The sequence below is a fragment of the Cylas formicarius genome, unplaced genomic scaffold, assembly GCF_029955315.1.
Source record: "Cylas formicarius isolate icCylForm1 unplaced genomic scaffold, icCylForm1.1 PGA_scaffold_7__23_contigs__length_41026272, whole genome shotgun sequence".
Lineage (NCBI taxonomy): Eukaryota > Metazoa > Arthropoda > Insecta > Coleoptera > Brentidae > Cylas > Cylas formicarius.
Genome location: NW_026844352.1, coordinates 8,766,060 through 8,785,695, shown reverse-complemented (window position 1 = coordinate 8,785,695; position 19,636 = coordinate 8,766,060). Strand labels below are relative to the sequence as shown.

General features: G+C 33.9%; 1 protein-coding gene across 2 annotated transcripts in view; it reads left to right on the top strand.

Annotated features, from left to right (window-relative positions):
• The window catches only part of LOC132704864 (chondroadherin-like), a 222,186-nt gene that overhangs the window by 92,513 nt on the left and 110,037 nt on the right, over positions 1-19,636 (top strand). For both annotated transcript variants that reach the window (XM_060675162.1, XM_060675161.1), the window contains exon 2: positions 11,909-11,963. Coding sequence is in view for 1 of the 2 variants with exons in the window: in XM_060675161.1 (XP_060531144.1) it covers positions 11,909-11,963 (55 nt within the window). In the remaining variant the exon portion in view is untranslated. The remainder of the gene's footprint in view (positions 1-11,908; positions 11,964-19,636) is intronic.

Sequence of the window (19,636 nt, the reverse complement as noted above, 5' to 3'; positions counted from 1 at the left end):
TTTTGAAAGACTGAGAGTGTCCAGCACTTTGATTGCGTTCATTCCCGTTAACTGGATTTCCGGTAATACGAGAGGTTTTCCGTATTGGATTTTTATATCATTGAAAAGTTTTTCTTCGTTTATTTCTATTTGACAGTTTTCTGGTATTTTAATCAGGGCTGGCACTTTGATTTGCATGTATCTACCGGTGTTACATTTAATAGCAGTTTTTCAGGCTTCTGTGGTAAAACAAGAACTGAATCTTGGGTGATTTGCTTCTGACAGGTTCATTTTCGTGATGGGGAAATTTTCTATTAGATATATCGTTAAATAAGTTCTTTACGCATACATCTCGGGGATGAATTTCTCCTTTATAAATGTAAATTCATTTTATGACAAGGCATGTTTCTGCCGTGAACTGTCGCTTCTCTTGAGGTTGTGCCATATAAGGATATTGGGAGATATTGGGATATTAAAATCGATTGATTTTGGATTATTTTGAAAATCAGATAAAAGAAATTGGTGCATGGACTGCAAAGATCACTTTCGAGTATACAAATTTTACCCAAAATTTGATAGGAAGATAAAATACATTTAAATTGTGGCATTTGATTCTCTTTATAAATTGATGCTAGATATTTAATCATTTTATTCAAGTCTGAACTTTTGGAAACACGATAGTGTCTTCTAGATTATCTAGAAACATTACTTTTTTTCAATCTAAGTTTAATTGCATGATAATCTCACGAAAACTAGTGATCTAAAGAATTTATCGTCATCACTTTGGAATATTTTTAAACCAGTTTGATGTTTTCGTTTGTTTTCAATTAATTTCGCAATGGTTTAATTGTAGTTGTTAATAATACTTCTGGATAAAGATACTTGTAGTTCTAACTTTTTAGCTAAATTATTTAGTTTTTTTTCTAGTGTATTTAATGCTGCTTTATAATAATTTCCGTCGTTTTATGTCGTCCACCCTGATTTCAAAAAGATTCCAATTAAATCTAGGATGCGCACTAATCGTACTATCTGAACTTGAATGTTGGGTCATCGTTTCACTTTTGTTTGTTTTTGTTCCCTAACTTTAAATTTGAGTTAATTTGTGTTTCGAGATTTTCGCTCATCCATTCGTTGATTTGTTTCCCTAACCTAATTGCGTGCAATTCGAGCGTTCGACTATCTCTTCAAGCGAATTTACACAGAAGTTTCACAGTGGCAAAAAGAAATGACACTTACGGTTTCGTATTTTTCCGTCTCCCCTCCGGCTCAATTTTCTAACTCATCGCATGCGGGTCGTACCTTTGCATCAACTGTCGTTCTGCTCCCCTTGAAAAGTTTCGAAATTTCCACGATTGGCGATTTCACAGAAACTCCCAGAAGATTGTAAAAGGTTTACCACCGAATTTTGGAGAGCGTTTCTAAAAACATTTATTAACACAGAAAGCGAAATAAAGTTTTATTATATTAAGAGCACTTTTACAAGATAACTAGCGAATATATAATGCTTTTAGCGCGAAGTTAGCGAGGTGTTATCTTCACTTAGCTATGCGCTTTTTTTACTGTTCTGGGTATATAACTATCGCAAAGTTTTTTTGTTTTTTTTTATGTACACGACAATTAAGAAATGGAATGTTGAAAGATTAGAAAGAAAAAGTTTGCAAATATTTGTACGAGTTATTGAAATGAACTTGTCTGAAACGAAAACAATATTTTTTGATGGACTTAAATATCCGGCTCGAAGTATTGATGCAAGTATAGCGTACTTAATAGGAAAGTTGTTGCACTAAGAAGTGGGCAGCGAATCGTATTGTTCGACGAGATCACAGCGTTACGCACAAATGGATTTGAAATAGGGTACTCACCAACTTCAAGGAGTTGTCGGGTCCCGAAAGTCCTTCTTGATGATCACCACCACCCGTTGTCTCTTTTTTCTCAAATTCGGAAAGAGGATTTAAACCGACAAAAATATAACGCATGTGCTGGTGGTACCGCCATGCCCGTTATGTTTTTACGCATAGATCCCTGTGCTTGTGCTTAGTAGAAAATATTGAAAATTTGAATCATAAAATAAATTGCTATTCTTACATTAACATAAGCTAAACAAACTTTTAATAAGTATGGTTAGTAGTTTCTAAAAAAAAGTTATTAAATATCATCGTCTATCGACGATGTTCACCTTGAAAATCATTCTGAATTTGGAGAAAGATAGAATTTGACGTCACGTGCTCCAAACGCATTGCGCCAAATGAAGTAGAATACCCATTGCAGAACGACGTTAATTGATTAATAACTTTTTCAAATGATCATAGTATGACGATTTCCTGTAATTTTTGGTAGGTGGCAAGAATCCTGCATATAATAAATAACTTTTAAAAATTGTTAGTAATGTTTTTTTTTCATAATGCAAGCTGCAGCAGGAATCAACGAATGACCATTGTTGTTGGGAGCACATTGCCTTGGCTGGATGTAACAAAACGGATTCGGGATTTCCACCCCCCAGAGAGCCCAAAAGTGTACTTCCCCTATTGGAGAGAATCCTTTTTCCGGAGGGACCGGTCTACCAATCTCAATTTCCCTAATTTCGGAAGAAGCCCTTAATGTAATGCAAATGCGTCTCAGATTTCCCAGCAATAAAACACTTTTGGCATAATGTACCGGCAAACCGGTTTAGGGAAGAGCCAGTAAATGCCGGCACCGATAAAAAAGAAGGCTTATCTTTTTATGTTTGGGCATTTTGGGGCTTTAAATGTAAAGGCCATTTCCGATTGTTTCTTCTAAGGCTGTTTGCTTTCACGGACGGTTTTGTTTGCAAAGGGCCGTAAAACTCGAAACGAATCGGAAAAATAATTTATTTGGGTATGCGTTTCTAATGGAATGGATAAATAGAGATTTTGTTGATGCGGGTGGGTATTTTATTATTTGGCGCATATAGAGGCAACGCTTTTTTTCTAGTTAGTCGGAGTGGCGGAAATTATTTAATGCAGAATGACGGATTCATTTCAAATAATCAATTAGGGTGACATCATGAACGAAGGGTACAAGGATAGCCGTTTAGTAAATAATTATTAAAAAGTTGCATATTATTTTTTGGTTCTTCACTCGCTGAAATATTTGATCGAATTTTCAGTCGTCAAACGCATGCTTAATTCGACAATATTGATAGGTTCGGACGACCAGTTTTACAAACAATTAATTTTATTTTTTCACAATTTTAAATTTCTTTCTTATAATGTTTTAAAAATGATAGAAAATTTTATTTTTCAAAAAATTGACTCCGGAGCCAATTTTTATCATTTTTGTATGTTCTATTCAGTTATTCAATATTTAGAGCCCAAATGCTAACAGCAGTATCGACAGATTTACCACTGTTAATAAAAAAATTCTTAAAATCTCTGAATTTTTGAGGTTTTTGAACACAGGACACTGCAAAATTGTATCAGTGACATGTTACCAGAGTCATAAATGTCATTGCTAATTCTGACAACATTGTTGTTAGCATTTTTGATTTCTGCACTTTCAAAAAAAGAATTTATCGATCCAGTTTTGGTAGTTTTGGAGATATTGAAGCGTTCCTGTATTTTTTACTAACTCTGCAGGCTGATTGCATTATCGGTTTGATTGGGCATGAGGCTAATTTGTAAATTTTAAACGGCAGGCTCTGTATTTTTCTCAGATTTTTAGACAGTGGCGTTTCTCACATTTGCTGTAGTTTTTTCTTATTTTTAGTTTGTTTTTTTAGATTATTATTTCCGAGATTACTTGACGTTTTTATAAATTATTCCATCATCAATTCGTCTTAGCTATTAAACATTCTATGAAGATCACATAAATCACATAAAAATTACAAAATGGGGGTGAAATAAAAGGTAAAATAATATTCTAAATCCAAAAAGTGAGTGCGAAAGTTGCCGTAATTTCGGGTTAAAAGAATCAAAATTTGGTCCAAATATGACCAAGGCTGTCTGTTTCGAAATAACATATTACACAGGTGCGAGCAGAAGTCATGAGTCACGTTAAAATAAGTCATCATCTCTCTATATATATTTTTAAGGAGTTTGGATTCGAATACAGCGTAGGAGAACATATATTCTGAAATAATTGTTGGGGCATATTTAGATAGTTGAGGGGATTGATAGTTGCTAGGCGATTTAATAATTGGGAATATTTTTAAAAAGTACTTTTCAAAATCTTCGGCAGCCGAGCCCCTGCAGCTCATTAAGTCAACATAATCTTATTAAGAAATCAGTATTGACTTTTCTTAGGTTGGCTGACGGAGATTCATCTCTTAACCAACTGCGAACCACTAAGAAGCAGCCGATTAAGAGTATTAGAAGCCTATAAAAATTCTTCATAAAAGAGATACTGTACGTCATCTTTTATCGCTGCAAACCGAATTGGAAAGTCTTACTCAACCTGAAATCATTGATGCACAATGTTCCAAAATAGTCTTTAATTAAAATTAAAAGAAACTCTTGCTTATTTCGGTAATGATAATAATATGGAATGATGCGAAAACTAAACTTAAAAATTGTATTTTTATTTCTAGAACAGTGTTAATTATAGAAAGATTATTCTAATTTTAAAGTGGATTGTTAATTAACAAATTCTGTGTATTATAATCCAAACGAACCGAGTCACTTAATTATGGGTATCGAGCTCTGCCAAGCAAATATTTAAATCTGAATAATAACTCAAATAATATTCTTATCTTTCCGTTTTCTATCTTTTCTTATAACGCTGAGTTGGTCCGCGACGATTATCGTTTAATATCAGCTTTAAAAGCTGAAATTGCAGAATGAGAAGTAAGGTAATTAGCAAAAGATCTATTATCTTTTGTTTGCGCTAATTGTGCCAGTCGAGAATTTTAAGGGAATGAGATGTATATTTCGTCGGATTTCGACACTGAAAAACTGTATTAAATCATAAAATAATATTGTTATGAATAAAAAATATAAATAATTGTTTTATGTTTTTAATTGCTTTCTCTTTTTTATTTGTTAATATCAGTAAATACATAGTGTTCTAGTGAGACTGTTCATTATACTAATTGCCACTTCTTTGCGCTTTCAATGTATAAGTCCAATGATTCACGTTATTATTGAAATCTGATGTTTCAGTACTTACTATAATTATAAAATACTTACAATAAAAATTATATTAAGAACGTTAATTGGATTTATTTGATGCAGATAAGTCAGCCTGTACGCTAACAAATTTGTTCTATTCTGATTTTTTTTGGTTATAAGGGCGGGAGACGGGAAATTTTTTATTGGCATTACTTTCCTTAAATCTTCGTAACAACAGGGTGATAAAATTTTAAAATGCTACTTCTATAATTTCCTAACTATTTCTGCCAAAATTGGGACATGCGCTTCTACAATCAACAGTCATTTTTTAGTTATTATTGAAATTTGATGTTTCAGTACTTGCCATAATTATAAAATATTTACAATAAAAATTATATTAAAAACGTTTATTTGGTTTATTTGATGCAGATAAATCAGCCTGTACGCTAACAAATCTGTTCAGTAAATTTTAACGAATTTAACCGAAATTTACCCATCCAAATTGATGTATGATTGTTTGCGTTGTCCGTTTGTATTATTTTCCGATCAATAGCCTCTAGTGCAGCCCTGTATCCAACAATCGGTGAAATTTATACAATATGAAATGACTTCAGCGGTTTCGTTAATTCCCAAAAGTAATTAAGTATATGACTGAATTGTTGAAAATTATAGGGCGCACCACCTTTTCTACCTATAATTTATTTACGCGATACCAAATGAATTTGTGAATTTTAAAATAGGCGCGAGCAGTATAAAGGACATATATTTTTTGTGTAGTTGTAGAGAACATAGATAATGCCTCTTTTTAAATCTATTAAAATTTATGATTTTCCCATACAAAATATTTGTTTATATTACCAGGAATTATGTGGGAAATTGACATGAAAAGATTTGGAAAATAATAATTTTTTTCGACGAAATTTCACTTCTTGATTAATTGATATTGAGATTTAATAGTCTGTAGCTTTTAAAAATTAAAAAAAGAAAATATTTAGTTATTTTAAGAAACTATCTTCAAATTCAATATTGTTGAAAATGGTTTTTTTAATTTAATATGACCTGATTAATCTACTGGAAACAAAATTATAAAAAACTCACTACCTTAAAATTCAATTTTGCCTTGTTCAAACAATTAACTTTAGTAACTATAGAAAAATTGACGCCATTTTATGGAGTAATATTTCAATTTTAATTATACACCGAGCTAGCGTGCGGGAAGCGTCACTTTTCGCTCGAGTTTCGTTTCGCACGGGTCGGAGTCACTGCTGACATTTCCGCACGGATTTCGGAGCAATCGGCTGTTTTCGGAGACATTTCCGCACGGTTTGAATTTTGATGTTTGTCAATCCTGACGGTCATGTCAGCGAATATTTTCGTGTTGTTTTGCAGACTTTTTAAGTGACTCGTTTATTAAATACTCGCTCCGCGGCGCTCCGGTCGTGCAAAATAAAAAACTTGTGACTCAAATGCCGTTTACCACATTTGTTGCATAATATACTATTATCACACTTGTTGTATATTATTATAAAATAATATATAATATTTTTTTAAAAAAGTGGTAGTTATTGCAAAACTAACGTATTTCGATATTTAAACAAATATACTTCGTATAATTGTCAAAGCTTTTCTGATCGCGCTCATCTTTAAGCTGTCCAGTGCAAAGTGGCGATAATTATTATTATTAGCTGTAGTTCTTGGTACTCATGTTTAAACGGTAGTTATTTTAATATTTCTTTTGCGTCTGGCTGTAACTAACGTGTCCTTTTCAGACTACTAATAGTTTTGAAAATTCTGGTTAACACAAAAAGTAGAGTTGCAAAATGCAGTGCACGTGTTCAAAGGTTCTGGTTGTTTGTTGCTTTTAACAAGGTTTTATGATTTAACAACGTTTTAGTTGTGTCGATAAACAGCCCCACTGAAACTCTGATGAAAATAAAACTAATCCGTTAACAAAATCCTGAACCAATTAAAGTTTAGCAAAATCTACATCGAGATGTTATATTGTTTTATTCGGGGAAGACATCTTGGGAGTTGCCATGGTAACTCCGTCTAATTTTGAAAGTTGTAGTGAGTTGTTGTTCCCGGGTGTATTATGTTACATGTTTAGAGTAAGAATAGTTGGAAAGTAAATTACAATCCGGAATTTACGTTGAGACCCACCTTTGAATATTTAGAGCTTGCGATAAGTAAACCGAAACTTTTCCGTCAGGCAATATGTTTATTTATTTATTGGTTCTAGAGTTGCAGAGAATTTCACATGATGTTTTTTTTATCTACCAGATTATGTTACCAAATAAGGCGACGAGTAAATTAAATTTTTAGAAAAATGCGACTGAGCAAATGTTTGTTTTGGTTAGAGCTGACGATTGGGTAACTCCGAGATGATTTTTTTGGTAATAAGGGCGGGAGACGGGAAATTTTTTATTGGCATTAGTTTGCTTAAAACTTCATAACAACAGGGTGATAAAATTTTAAAATATTACTTCTATAATTTCCTAACTATTTCTGGCAAAATTGGGATATGCCCTTCTACCATCAACAGCCATTTTTTAGTTAAGTTGTAGCTGCTGCGCGGCTTTTTGTTTGAGAACAAGTTAGTGTTGGTTTGAAATTAATGTTGGGACTAAATTTATTTATTGACGTTTTCTCGTCTGACGAAAGGTTTCAAATGGTGGATATCGTTATATGGTTGAAATGTAAAGAGTTTCAATTTTTTATTTTTATCTGTATTTGAAATATTTAATTAACCAAAGCTAAGCAAGTTTTTGTTTTTACAATGTCTAGTTTTGGAAAATAATTTGATACTTTGACAACCTAAACTCATTATTATCATTATTTTCGGGCTGTCTATCGCCCTCCGACATGCTTAATATGTGTCCTCATAATTACTCCAATTTCGGTAGTTCCATCACATTTTAAATGCGCTAAAACATACCAGCCACATTTACTTGTTCTTCAGCAGACGTCAAACAAATAATCTATCAAAAAACAGTGCTCACACAACAGTATTTGTAATATTTTAGCCGTGTTTATATATTTTTTTTCTGAGAGTGCCCTTGGCCACGGACGTACTGCACGGATGGCGCCTAATATCAACAAGCATGTTCACACTGTGAGAAATCAATGAATTAAAGTCAACCTTCATTATCATGTTGTGCCTGTCTGTGGTGGTTTCACAAGGGTTGTTTTCGGGTCCCACTAACCATGAGTTTAACAAACATAAATAATAAATCCAAAGAAACATGCGTGCATGGACGTGCAATCCCTGCTTAGATATGGCGCAATCTCAGTCAGGCAGCAAGAAAACCTCGAATAGAAAGTATCTTTGAACAACACAATGGAAAAATGAATAAGCATCGAAGCTCAGTGTACGAACCTGCTGGCGAGATATGAAGACGAAGTCAAAATTAATGCTGATCTTAGATCGGAGACCCATGCCTTTTAAAGTGGCGTAACTTCCTCAGGGTATGATATCGTTGCTGTCACCGAATTCTGGCTTCAACCCGATTTTCTTGCCTCTGAACTCTTCCCTGATTCTTATCTGGTCTACGGCTCAGACAGAAAGCAAGACCTAACCGGAGTCTCCAGGGGCGGTGGTGTCATGCTCGGTGTTCGCGACCGTTTTGAGTCCGCACTTCCGGCATCAGCAACAGTGCTCCAAGCATAGACTTCTTAGGCTGTAAGATCTCTTCAGATTACTTTGTTTTTTATGTATTTATAATTTTCATTCCTGCCTCTGCTGCCAGCTTCGAAGTTGAGAACTTTTTTGAATCTTTGTCATCGCTGGACTTGTTTGCCAGATCAATCTTCTTGTTGGGTGACAATATTACTTCTTGAAATTGAATCTTAAAAGGCATAAGTCTGTAACTAACCAAATAACTGTTACCTAGATCTCGATTTGGCCAATTTCCATCCCTCGTTAATAGTTTTCTTCCTAGCCGCTTTTCCACATCTCTCTAACACCGAGACGAAGGCGACTTCCATCATGGTTCACCAAAGAAATGATCGCAAATAAATTTGAGAAGGGGAGAGCTTCCGCAAATTTCAAGCAACGCAAATCTTATTATTTTATGATACATGATAGTCCTAGCAATTTCTGTCATTTATTCAGCGTAAGAAGGCAGATATGCGAATCCCAGTGACGATGTCTAATCAGCCATGCCATGGACCTAGTATGGTTGTCGCAGCTCTTGCAAAGTACTTTGGTTTTACACGTTTACACCATATCCCAGCGAGATCCATGTTCATCTCCAACCGTATCCTTTAATCCCGATTTAGTCAACATACCTAAGTTTACCATCCAGGATGTCTGACCAGCAAGCAAAGCACTCAAAAACAAAACTACCGCCGGTCCTGGTGGCATACCAAGTTTTATCGTGAGACACTGTTTTTACGCACTGTGTGCTCCTTTATGTCGCATTTTTAACCTGGTACTTGAAACGGCTGATTATCCAGAAAAAAATTGAAATTGTTTATCCTGTGTCGATCTTGTGTATTTTTTTAAAAAATTGGAAATAAACTATCTATACAACAACACTGCGATTTATACTATGATTAGCTTCGGGTTATCCGGACTGACAAGTCTTATCCTTTTATTTCTCCTTCTTTAATTCTTTACTTTTTTAGTTATAAGATTAGTAGATTTAAGATTAGTTTTTACGTATATGTATTGTATGATTTATATTTAATATTTCCTGAAATTGGGTCATGTTTTCTGTTTTGTACTAAAGTGCTATTATTATTAATTACGATACGCACTTGTTAATAGCACACCCACCAAACCAATTTCCAGAAATTAGTTGTAAAAATACTTGGGCTTAATAACTTTCAACTGATACAGTTTTTCAAAAATTAGTACAGCATCTAAAAAGTTTCAATCTATTTTACAAATTTGATAGCAAAACCATAAAGTTGTATTGTGATGTGACTAATATCTTTCTTAATAAAGGGTGATTCAATAAGAGTTTCCACATTACAATCTGAATCTATTATGAAAATGGTCGATCAAGAAAAAATGCATTTCTGCCTCTACGTGAATTTTTCGGCGTTCAAAATCGACCTTCTGAGAGGACAATTTGGAGTGTGTTTCCAAAAATTTGAGCAAACTGCATCTGTAGCTAACCTCAAAGTGCCTCAACGTGCTCGTGCAGGTCGGTCAGATCAAAATATTGCCATTGTTCGCGAAAGTGTAGCCGAAGATCCAAACACATCGATTCGTCATCGATTGCAGCATGTGGGCCTTACGTATTCAACCACACAGCGATTTTTAACAAAAGACTTGCGTGTTTTAAAGTCCAAATAACTCAAGAGTTGAAACCTCGAGATCATCAACAGCGCCGCGTGTTTGCAGAATGGATACGAGAACAAGGGGTTCATTTTTCAACGAAAATCATCTTTAGCGATGAGGCACATTTTCACGTTGGTGGCTTTGTAAACAAACACAATGCTCGTATTTGGGGAATAGAAAATCCAAGAGAGATTGTCCAAAAAGCAATGCATCCTCAAAAAGTGACTGTTTGGTGCGGAGGAATAATTGGCCCTTGTTTTTTCGAGGATAATGCGAAGAACGCTGTTACGGTTAATGGTGTTCGCTATCGAAACATGGTATCTGATTTTTTCTGGGACAGTTGGAAGGTATGGACATTGAAGATTTGTGGTTCCAACAGGATGAAGCCACTTGTCACACATCCACAGAAACGATGCAATTGCTGCGGGGCAAGTTTCCAGGTCGGATTATTTCACGTAACGGCGATATCAATTGGCCGCCGCGATCATGAGATCTTACTCCCCTAGATTTTTTTTGTTGGAATATCTAACAAGCAAAGTGTGTAAAAATAAACCAAACAATATTCCAGCGCTGAAACAGAAGATTAGACGCGAAATAGCTGGCATAGAACCTGATTTGTATCAAAAAGTGATAGGAAATTTCAATAATCGAATTATGCCACATGAGTCGCGGGGGTCATTTGAATGACATCATCTTTCATACCCAATTGTAATACACTAATATAAAATTGCAAATAAAAATGTTTGTGTATTTTTATATTCTTAAGAGTTTTTTTTATTATTTTAGCGTGGAAACCCTTATTGAATCGCCCTTTATATATTGGCGCCCTTAGCTTTAAGTGGTCGGATACTTTCCCATATTCCGTTTTGGGTGTTTGGAATATTTATTTTTAACTCTCATGATTTATCGGTCTAACCTAAACAGTTATAATTCTGTCATCCGTAATATTGTGGACCCATGGGAACCCACTTTCGTATTTTTTCAATTCAATCAATTAAATGATTAGATTAATATTAAGATTAAGTGATTTGATTATTCATTAGTTTTAAGCGCTGTTGTGCAGTTTTTTGATATGTCCGAGAAGTGTAACTCTATGTTGCCTCGCTTGCCATCAGAACCCGCCCCACCGTTTTTCTATTTCTATTTTATTATTTTTATTATATTATTTTGATTATTTCTTACAATTTCCGATATGTATTTCTATTTATATTTCTTTTTTGAAACAGACAGAGTGGAACCCAAAAAAAGCATACCTTCATCAACAATTTTTGCTGACATTCCTGGATTTTTTCTTCTGTCGGAAAACTAGAATTATCATGTCACGTTTAAAACAGTGAATTAGGCCATCCCTTTTTCACGAACGAACGAATTTGGTCGTACTGAATGCGACCCTCAATTTTATTAATCCGCAATATGTAAAAGCAGGCTTTTAAGCACTTTTAGTGTTATTTTAGAACTAAATTTGTTTTAGTTGGTTAGTTCGCAGTTGTCGTCTTAATAGTCCAGACTATGGTTGTAATAAATAAAAAATATATAACCTTACTGACAATGGCTGCAATATCTTTTGTTGTTGCAGGTCGTTGAATCAAGAATTGCGATGGCATAGATCACAAATCAGACGTAGTCAAAACGTAAGTAAATTAATGCAATATTAGTAATATTACGAATATTCAATTATTAAAAAAAAATACGGATTATGTGTGCCGAATTAGCAAACTTTCCATTTTTATCCGAACTCAGGCGATAAAATGGCAACAAGAGCAATTGATTAAATTTTCCGCGAAAAAGCTCGGGCTTCAAATTTAATGGAAAATTTTTCAGCACAGGTTGGCCGGAATTATTTAATAATGGCAAATAATCCCCGCCCGATAACAATGAAAAATGTTTCCATTTTGGATACAAATGCGGTTTGAATGAAAATTTCTACGATCTAATAAATATCGCGATTCAGTTTAATGTGGCGAATAATTACCACACACGAATAGCAAGGTCGAAATCTATTTGTCGCCGTCACAGAATGCAAACGGATTTGATTTCGTTAATCTTGCGTCCCACTCAAATTTAGAGTGGGCGTGAGGTTTCATATTGGATCAATTGCAGGTCACCCTACACTCTCATCAAATCAACAAGTCGAATTTAATAGTATTAATTAATTAAGTCGGTAGTATATGCCATACTTCTTTATTCATAATTTTTGGTACAAATAAATGAGGGGGTTGTTAAATCCGAAATTGTCACTTTGATAAGAGTTGAAAATTACGTTCAGACATCCAAGTACAATTATCTACCATAAGTTTCAGTATTATTTACATTTAGAAAAAATTGTGAAATATCTTTGGTATTAATTGGGTGAGGAAAAGTTATAAATTAAACCAAATCAAAATATGTTATTTAGAAAAATTGATGAAATATACAATTACAATAAAAATGAACTTTTGGCATTATTTAAATTTTACAAAAATTTTATTCCTGTGAAATTTCTTTAATATTAAGAAAAAATTACTCGTGAAATTTTCTCTAGGGTCTGAAACCTAAAATAATTTTATGCAAGAATGAAGTACCTTTATTTTTGATAAATTCACAAATTGTTATTAACTAAAGTTGATTACAATTGAAAACTATTTTTTTCTTCTCCCTTCTGTAAAATACCTAATAATGCACCGATCTAGCTTACGGAAAGCGTCGGTTTACAACGTTTCTTATCCCACGTATCCGAGCCCCTTCAGACATTTCCGGTAAATTACCGTACGGGTTTGAGAGCAATCGGTTATTGTTTATTAATTTACAGACTCTCAGGGATACCAATATTTTGAACCATCCTTCTTATTTTCACCTATAATTTACGGTATAACGGATGACTCAACGTTAAGGCTCACCCGCCAGAACAAAGGAATTTTAGGAAATAAATGCAATTTAGAATCACAAAAATTATGTATGCAAAATGTAATGCAAAAAATGTAAAAAGAATTAATTAATATCTATCGAGGTCAGAGACAATCGTGTCATATGATGTTGGGCCATACCTGTTTCTATCGGTTTGAGCAATAACAGTATGCGGTTTATTGCTACAGGTTGTATGCTACTTACAAATGCATAAGAATCCCTCATTCATTCGAAAACAATGCTAATTAACTTCAAATACCTTCGAAATCTCAAATGTCAAAAACAATTGCAGATTTCAACTACCTGAATATTTGTACTGGCCACAAAGATCCGTTGTAAAACCGGCATCCAGTATCAGTTATTTGAAATCGAAAACACTGGCATCAGAAAGTCAAAAAAAAAAGTTCCATTGTATAGTTGGGGATTTCTGTTTCGGGTTGTCCATTTTGTTAAAAGTTCTCCCCAAAAACTGTTGCACAATACCAAAAATTGCTTAGAATTATGTGTGGTGTCGGAATTTGCAATATGAATGAGCCATTACATTAAAAGAGAATAAATAAGTTATCACCAATATGTAAAAAACTGTTTAACAGCCCATATATAAAATTTTAAAATGGTTATTATGTCACTCAATGCATTGAGATGCCAGTATATCTTTCCAGTGCTCATCTTCAGCTAACGCTTGTAATGTATAGACCCAAACACATCCCACGTTGAGCAGGAACCACAAACTCATATGAAGAGATTAAAAACGCATAATAGGTTTACATCTTCAGCTGTGTTAAAACTTTAAATATAAAATTCTTGTAAGAGATTAAATTTTTTTTTTAATTTCTGGTGAACCTCCAAAAGATAAAATGTCGAGTTCTCATTTAATCAGAACAAACGTCCCTTTACTAGGACTCCAGGGAAGGTAGAAAGCGAGGCAATGGAAGGAAGAAACTGTCTTGGCTGCAAAAAATTAAGGACTTTCGGTCGGTTCAGGACGCAGCAATCAATAGAAGACCCTTACGCTGGAATCTGCATGGCACTTTAAGAAAGGTTCCTTTGCTGTTGTTTCTTTTCTCTTCCATATCTTGAACCACAGCTAGTTACTAGTTGCCTTAAGGATCCGAAAAATATTTAACAATCAAGAACGTTTTTGGCATTCAAAAACTTTATTCCAACATTTTCCTTTGCCTTTTAAACAAATAACAATATGGGAACATTCAGTGAAATGAAATTGTTATTTTTCATACTACGGCTACGTATTCATTTTCATAAGGCAAGCGGATCCCGTGGTATTTCGAGGGGACTTCCTCCTATATTTTCATACTAATTTCGGTTTATTGTTATTTTCTAGACTCGGGATTTAAGCGAATACGTTCGGAAGAAAATTGAGTTCCATTTTGGTCTCACGTTGCTAATTCGTTTCCCTTATTTTTATTTTTGCCGCCACGGTTAGTTTGGTGCAAAAAAAAGAGGAACACGATATCACATTTGCAGGAAAAAAGGTAAATGTATATAAAAAGAATATCCCGGTAGTGGAAATTTGCGCATATGAATATTCTCTAGTGCACTGTGCTACTGCTAAAGCTAAAATTATGTTTTAATATAGAGCCTGCGAACTGGCTTTCAGCGAAGGATCAACAAAACGAATAATTTTTTTGGCTGCTTTAAAATATTAATGCAAAACTGTCAATTAGATTTAACGTTTAAATTATGATGTTAGCAAGTTGCAGAACTTGAATAAGATGAGTGAATCATGCTACATAACATTTTTTTTTGTTTGAGAAAACCTCAATCATACTTGGGAAAGTTCCTCGTGCCATGATTTCATATCTCAATTTGCACTCGCAGCTCATGTCTAGTCAAAATGGCTATAACATATTATACGCTGGCACTAGATTCTTATCCATCGTTAAACCTAGAAACTTGATACTTCTGCATTATTGCAAGCTATATTGGGAACTAGATCTTCTGAATTTTGATAATGACTAGACCTTGAATAATTTGTTTTATTAATTTCCTGATTCGAAATTGCATTTATTTCTCAAAATTCGTTTGTTTTGACCGGTGTATTTTAACGTTGAATTATCCATTCGACTGTCAACTATACCTAGGTAAAAATAAGCAGGATAGTTTTAAGTATTGACCCCTGTGGGCCTATTTGATGAAACTCTTGATTGGTTTTTGTACGAGTAATTATTAATTTTTATTTGTTCTTTTTTGCCTTTAATAGCGACGAAATAAATTGTATTTGAATACTCTAAAGTCTATATGCAATTTGCAACAGACCCTATTATATTATTAACTATATCAATTTGCGATTACTAGTGAAAAAACGGTTCCATTTTAATAAAAAAATAAGCAATTAGCGAAATATTAATAAAATCCCTAAACTTTTGCACAACTACAGTAACTACTCTATAGTATAGATTTAAAGATTATTATGTTTTCATCATACACTCAAAATTATCTAAATTGCTAACCAAAACTATTATCGGCCCGGAGATTTCAGTTTTATGAAGCGTATATTTGGTTTATTACGAGTAAAGGCCCGTGTCCAACTAGTCAAGTATGCAAATAAATCTCCCTTAATTCCTTGCGACATGTTAAGTCTCCAACTGGAGTCCTACAAAGTACAGTTAAGACTTTAGGTTTAATTAGTTGGCAACAATTTCACTAAATCATCCCGAATGTAGCGGTCTCTGTTTGCAAGTGTTTTGGTTCGCATTTTGTGTGGATGCCTCGGATTGAGATTTTCAGTATCCATACTCATGTGTCACATTGGTACATGGAATTATAATCTCTGGGATTTGAGTCTGTATCGCAATATAACTAGCTGTTGAATCAGAGATTCCAAATTTATGGTACTTGTTTAGTTGCAATGTTCCAATGGTCTGAAGGAAGATGATTTTATGAAAAAATTTCGCGTTGGGAAAGTCGAAAGTTTTTGTTATGACTATAGTCTTGTTAATGTGGCTACGCAATAGATTGCTTTGTTTTGCTGAGGGCAACAAATGAACGAAAATCATACAATGTCTGGAATAAGCGATTTGTCGTGCGGATCCGGAGTAAATTTTAATTCAATTACAGTCTCTGTAATTTATAATGCATAATTAGAAGTTACTGGACATTTCAATAACTAAACATTTCCATAAATGACGGTAACCGCTGATATTCAGCAAAAAAGGAAAAAACTAAACTAATTAAAAATAATTATAATTATTGCCTGCCTTGCTCTTTTTTTATTGGTAAGAATTTTAAGCAATATAAATTTCGTATCATTTTTTTATAATTTTCGTTTTTACGTTGCTATCTGACTTCAAAACTACAATAGTAATTCCATTACATAAGGTTTAATCCACATTCACAACTGACTAATTTTACGATGTCCCTAAGACATTTAATTATATTCACCATCACTGCTCGTGACTCTTCTTGGTTAAGTTGTGGAAGTGAAGGTCGGAAACACTCATTATGTGAAACACTTGAAGTGTTACACAAGGATAAGTTATTTTTTGAAGTTTATCTTTCGGGAGATTTTACCATTGTCGCTGAAGAGGATAACCTGGAACTTCCTCTGATCCCGAATTGTTGGTGGTCTTACATTTAATGAAAAACAAAGGTGGTAGGCACCTAACATGCAGGGATTGCAACTGATAACCGACGTTTTGATGAGTTCCTTATGCCGTTGTTAGAAAAGCTAGGCTTGGGGTGCTTTACTATATGGATTAAATATAAGAATGCAGCCAGTGGCCCGTAAATGCATTCCTTATTATACAGAAGAAACTCATCCGGCCTCAACTAGAGAGAATAGTCCGACTAAGGGGATGCCTGTGAGATCTTTTATATACAGGGTGTTTGAAAACAAATCTGAATAACTTAAAGGGGTAATCCCTTCTTTAAAATACATTTTTTATGCGGTTCCATAAGTTTTTCCTTAAATTTAGTTTAAAAAATATATAAATATGCAGAAAGTGCGTTTTAAAACAGTAATATTTTATCGATATATCCATTTTCGTTTTTAGGAAAGAAAATAAAAACCTATTTTTTCTGCCATATTATGTTAATTATGTTATTAGTTAATTATGTTAATACTTTAATTAGTTACTAGTTTCAATAACAAACTACAATTTATTTTAGGAACAAAGGACAAAAAGAGTTTGAATGGCTTGCCGGTGGATATAGATTTAGAACTTAAGGAGCTAATATTATCTCCATTGAGCTAATGGAGCTACGTCATTGCGTTTCTGTCAGAGCGATGTTTCAGGAACAGATAGGTTTAACACATAAATATACATGTTCAACATGGCCGTAAATAACTCGAAAAGCAAGCCTCGCCGACCCCTATTTCGTTTTCGAATAAACAACTGATATGGGTGCCTAGGCACACAAAATAAAATGCAGCGCGACGCAAGAGAACAAAAACCTTTAAACGTTTAGAGAAAAGGATATGTTTATGTTCCGTTTTGGGTAAATAAATTGTGCGCGTTATTTGTTTAACCTCGACCACGTTTCTAGCGGACTAATCCAATAAAATGTCGTCGGATAGGGTGTTGTTTTAATGGCGTTGCACCATAAACGCCGTTATTTGTTGTCAGATTAAAACGACAAAAGATGAGAGAATATGCGCCTTTATTCGAGCAGTTTGTTTTGCGCGGGAGTTTTACACATGTTTGGTTAGTTTAACATGAGCTTGCGCTCGCTTTAATGGTTCGTTATTGATTTGGAGTTGTCCTCTTAGTCCAAACTGTGGTTTAATTCAAAAAGAGGTGTCCAAAGAATCGGAAACATTTTTTTTAAATGTATAATTTAAAAAAAAATCAAAAATATCTGCAACTACTTATTTTTGTATTTAAAAAAAAAACTTTGTTTTGCTATGTCCTCTCATATCTTTCAAGCCACTGCCTTCATAATATTAACAAAGTCTTTATATCTGACGCAATTCTGCTTTAACCGAGCATAAGTTTAAACAAAAGGACGTATTAAAGTAAAATATTTGCTAATACGTTCTTCCTTGCTTATTAAATTGAATAATAATTTCCAACGTCTTCTTTTTACCAATTGCTTTTTTTACCTATAAATCTTACTATGAATACATTCTGCTCTACGGTCTTATTTGGTTTGATTAAAAATCAATTGAATTTGTTAACCAAAAGGCTGTGAATTTCTCTGGGGTTTTTTGTATTGTATCATTACCACGTTTAATGACTCATTTCGGCAAAAAATGTATTGCGGATTATACTGATCTATTTCCATCTATTTAGAATGTCCGTTTCCCTGGACGGATTTTCTCAGGATCGATTTAGAATATTTTATGATCAAATTTTTCGTCGGTGCAATCGGGTCGTATATAAAAGTATCTAGGTAATACAAAAGACATGAAAGAGGGGCTCTATACGTTTTATCTCAAACGAAAAAGATATTGACCGTGGGCAAAAGCGGGAAAGCACTATCTAAACACTCATAGTCAAACGACGCGGGCCCAAAATGGATTATTCTCGGTAACATTCGTTTTAAGATTATTTGAGTGAAGTTTAGAAGAAATATATGAGGAAAAGGGCACTCCACTCAACGTTGAAAAATTGCTCTCCGCGCAAATAAAAGGCATTTGCTGTAATATTCTCTATAAATTGTTGCCTCGCAAAATCATCATATTGAGGTTTGATATTAATAAAGTGACTAGCTGACACTATACTAAGACATGCTGACATAGGAACCAGCGAAAGAAGAAAAGACTGGACGAAATATTGGAGCTACCCAACAGAAGAAGAGAAAATAAAAATATCTCAGGCCGATAGGTATTGAGCGCGAAATAAGAAAAAGATTGCCACTAAATCTTCTTACTTATAAAGAAAATCTGGAAGGTATAATAGTAAACATATGAAAAATGTCTATTGTCTTGAATCGAATACTGAATGGATCAAATGTATTGAAGTGTGAGCTACTTGAAATCATGGAGGAAACAAAAATGCAGTTGACGCTTGCTTTTTCGATTTTGAGAAAACATCCCACATATTTAGACGCAACAAAAAGAATTACAACGGTAAATATTTATACTACTACTGTGAGGAGAAAGCCCTTGACATCTTCGAACTAATAAACCAAAGTTATGGAAATGCTACGGCGATGATACTTTTATTTGGTCTCATGGTCAAGAATATCCACTAGATTTTCTTAGCCATTTAAACTCTATATACCCTAAGATACGTTTTACCATTGAAATAGAAACAAATAATAATCTCCCATTCTTATAAATAGAAAATAAGGCATAAGACTCTGTCATGTTCTTGACAACCTACGCACACAGACTGATACCTTAATTCATTGTCACACAAGCATCTGGCAAAAAATTCATTGATTATCAACCCTCTTGTTTACGGAGCGGTAAAACTTTCTCAACCCGAATCACTGAATCCAAAATTAAAACACTTAA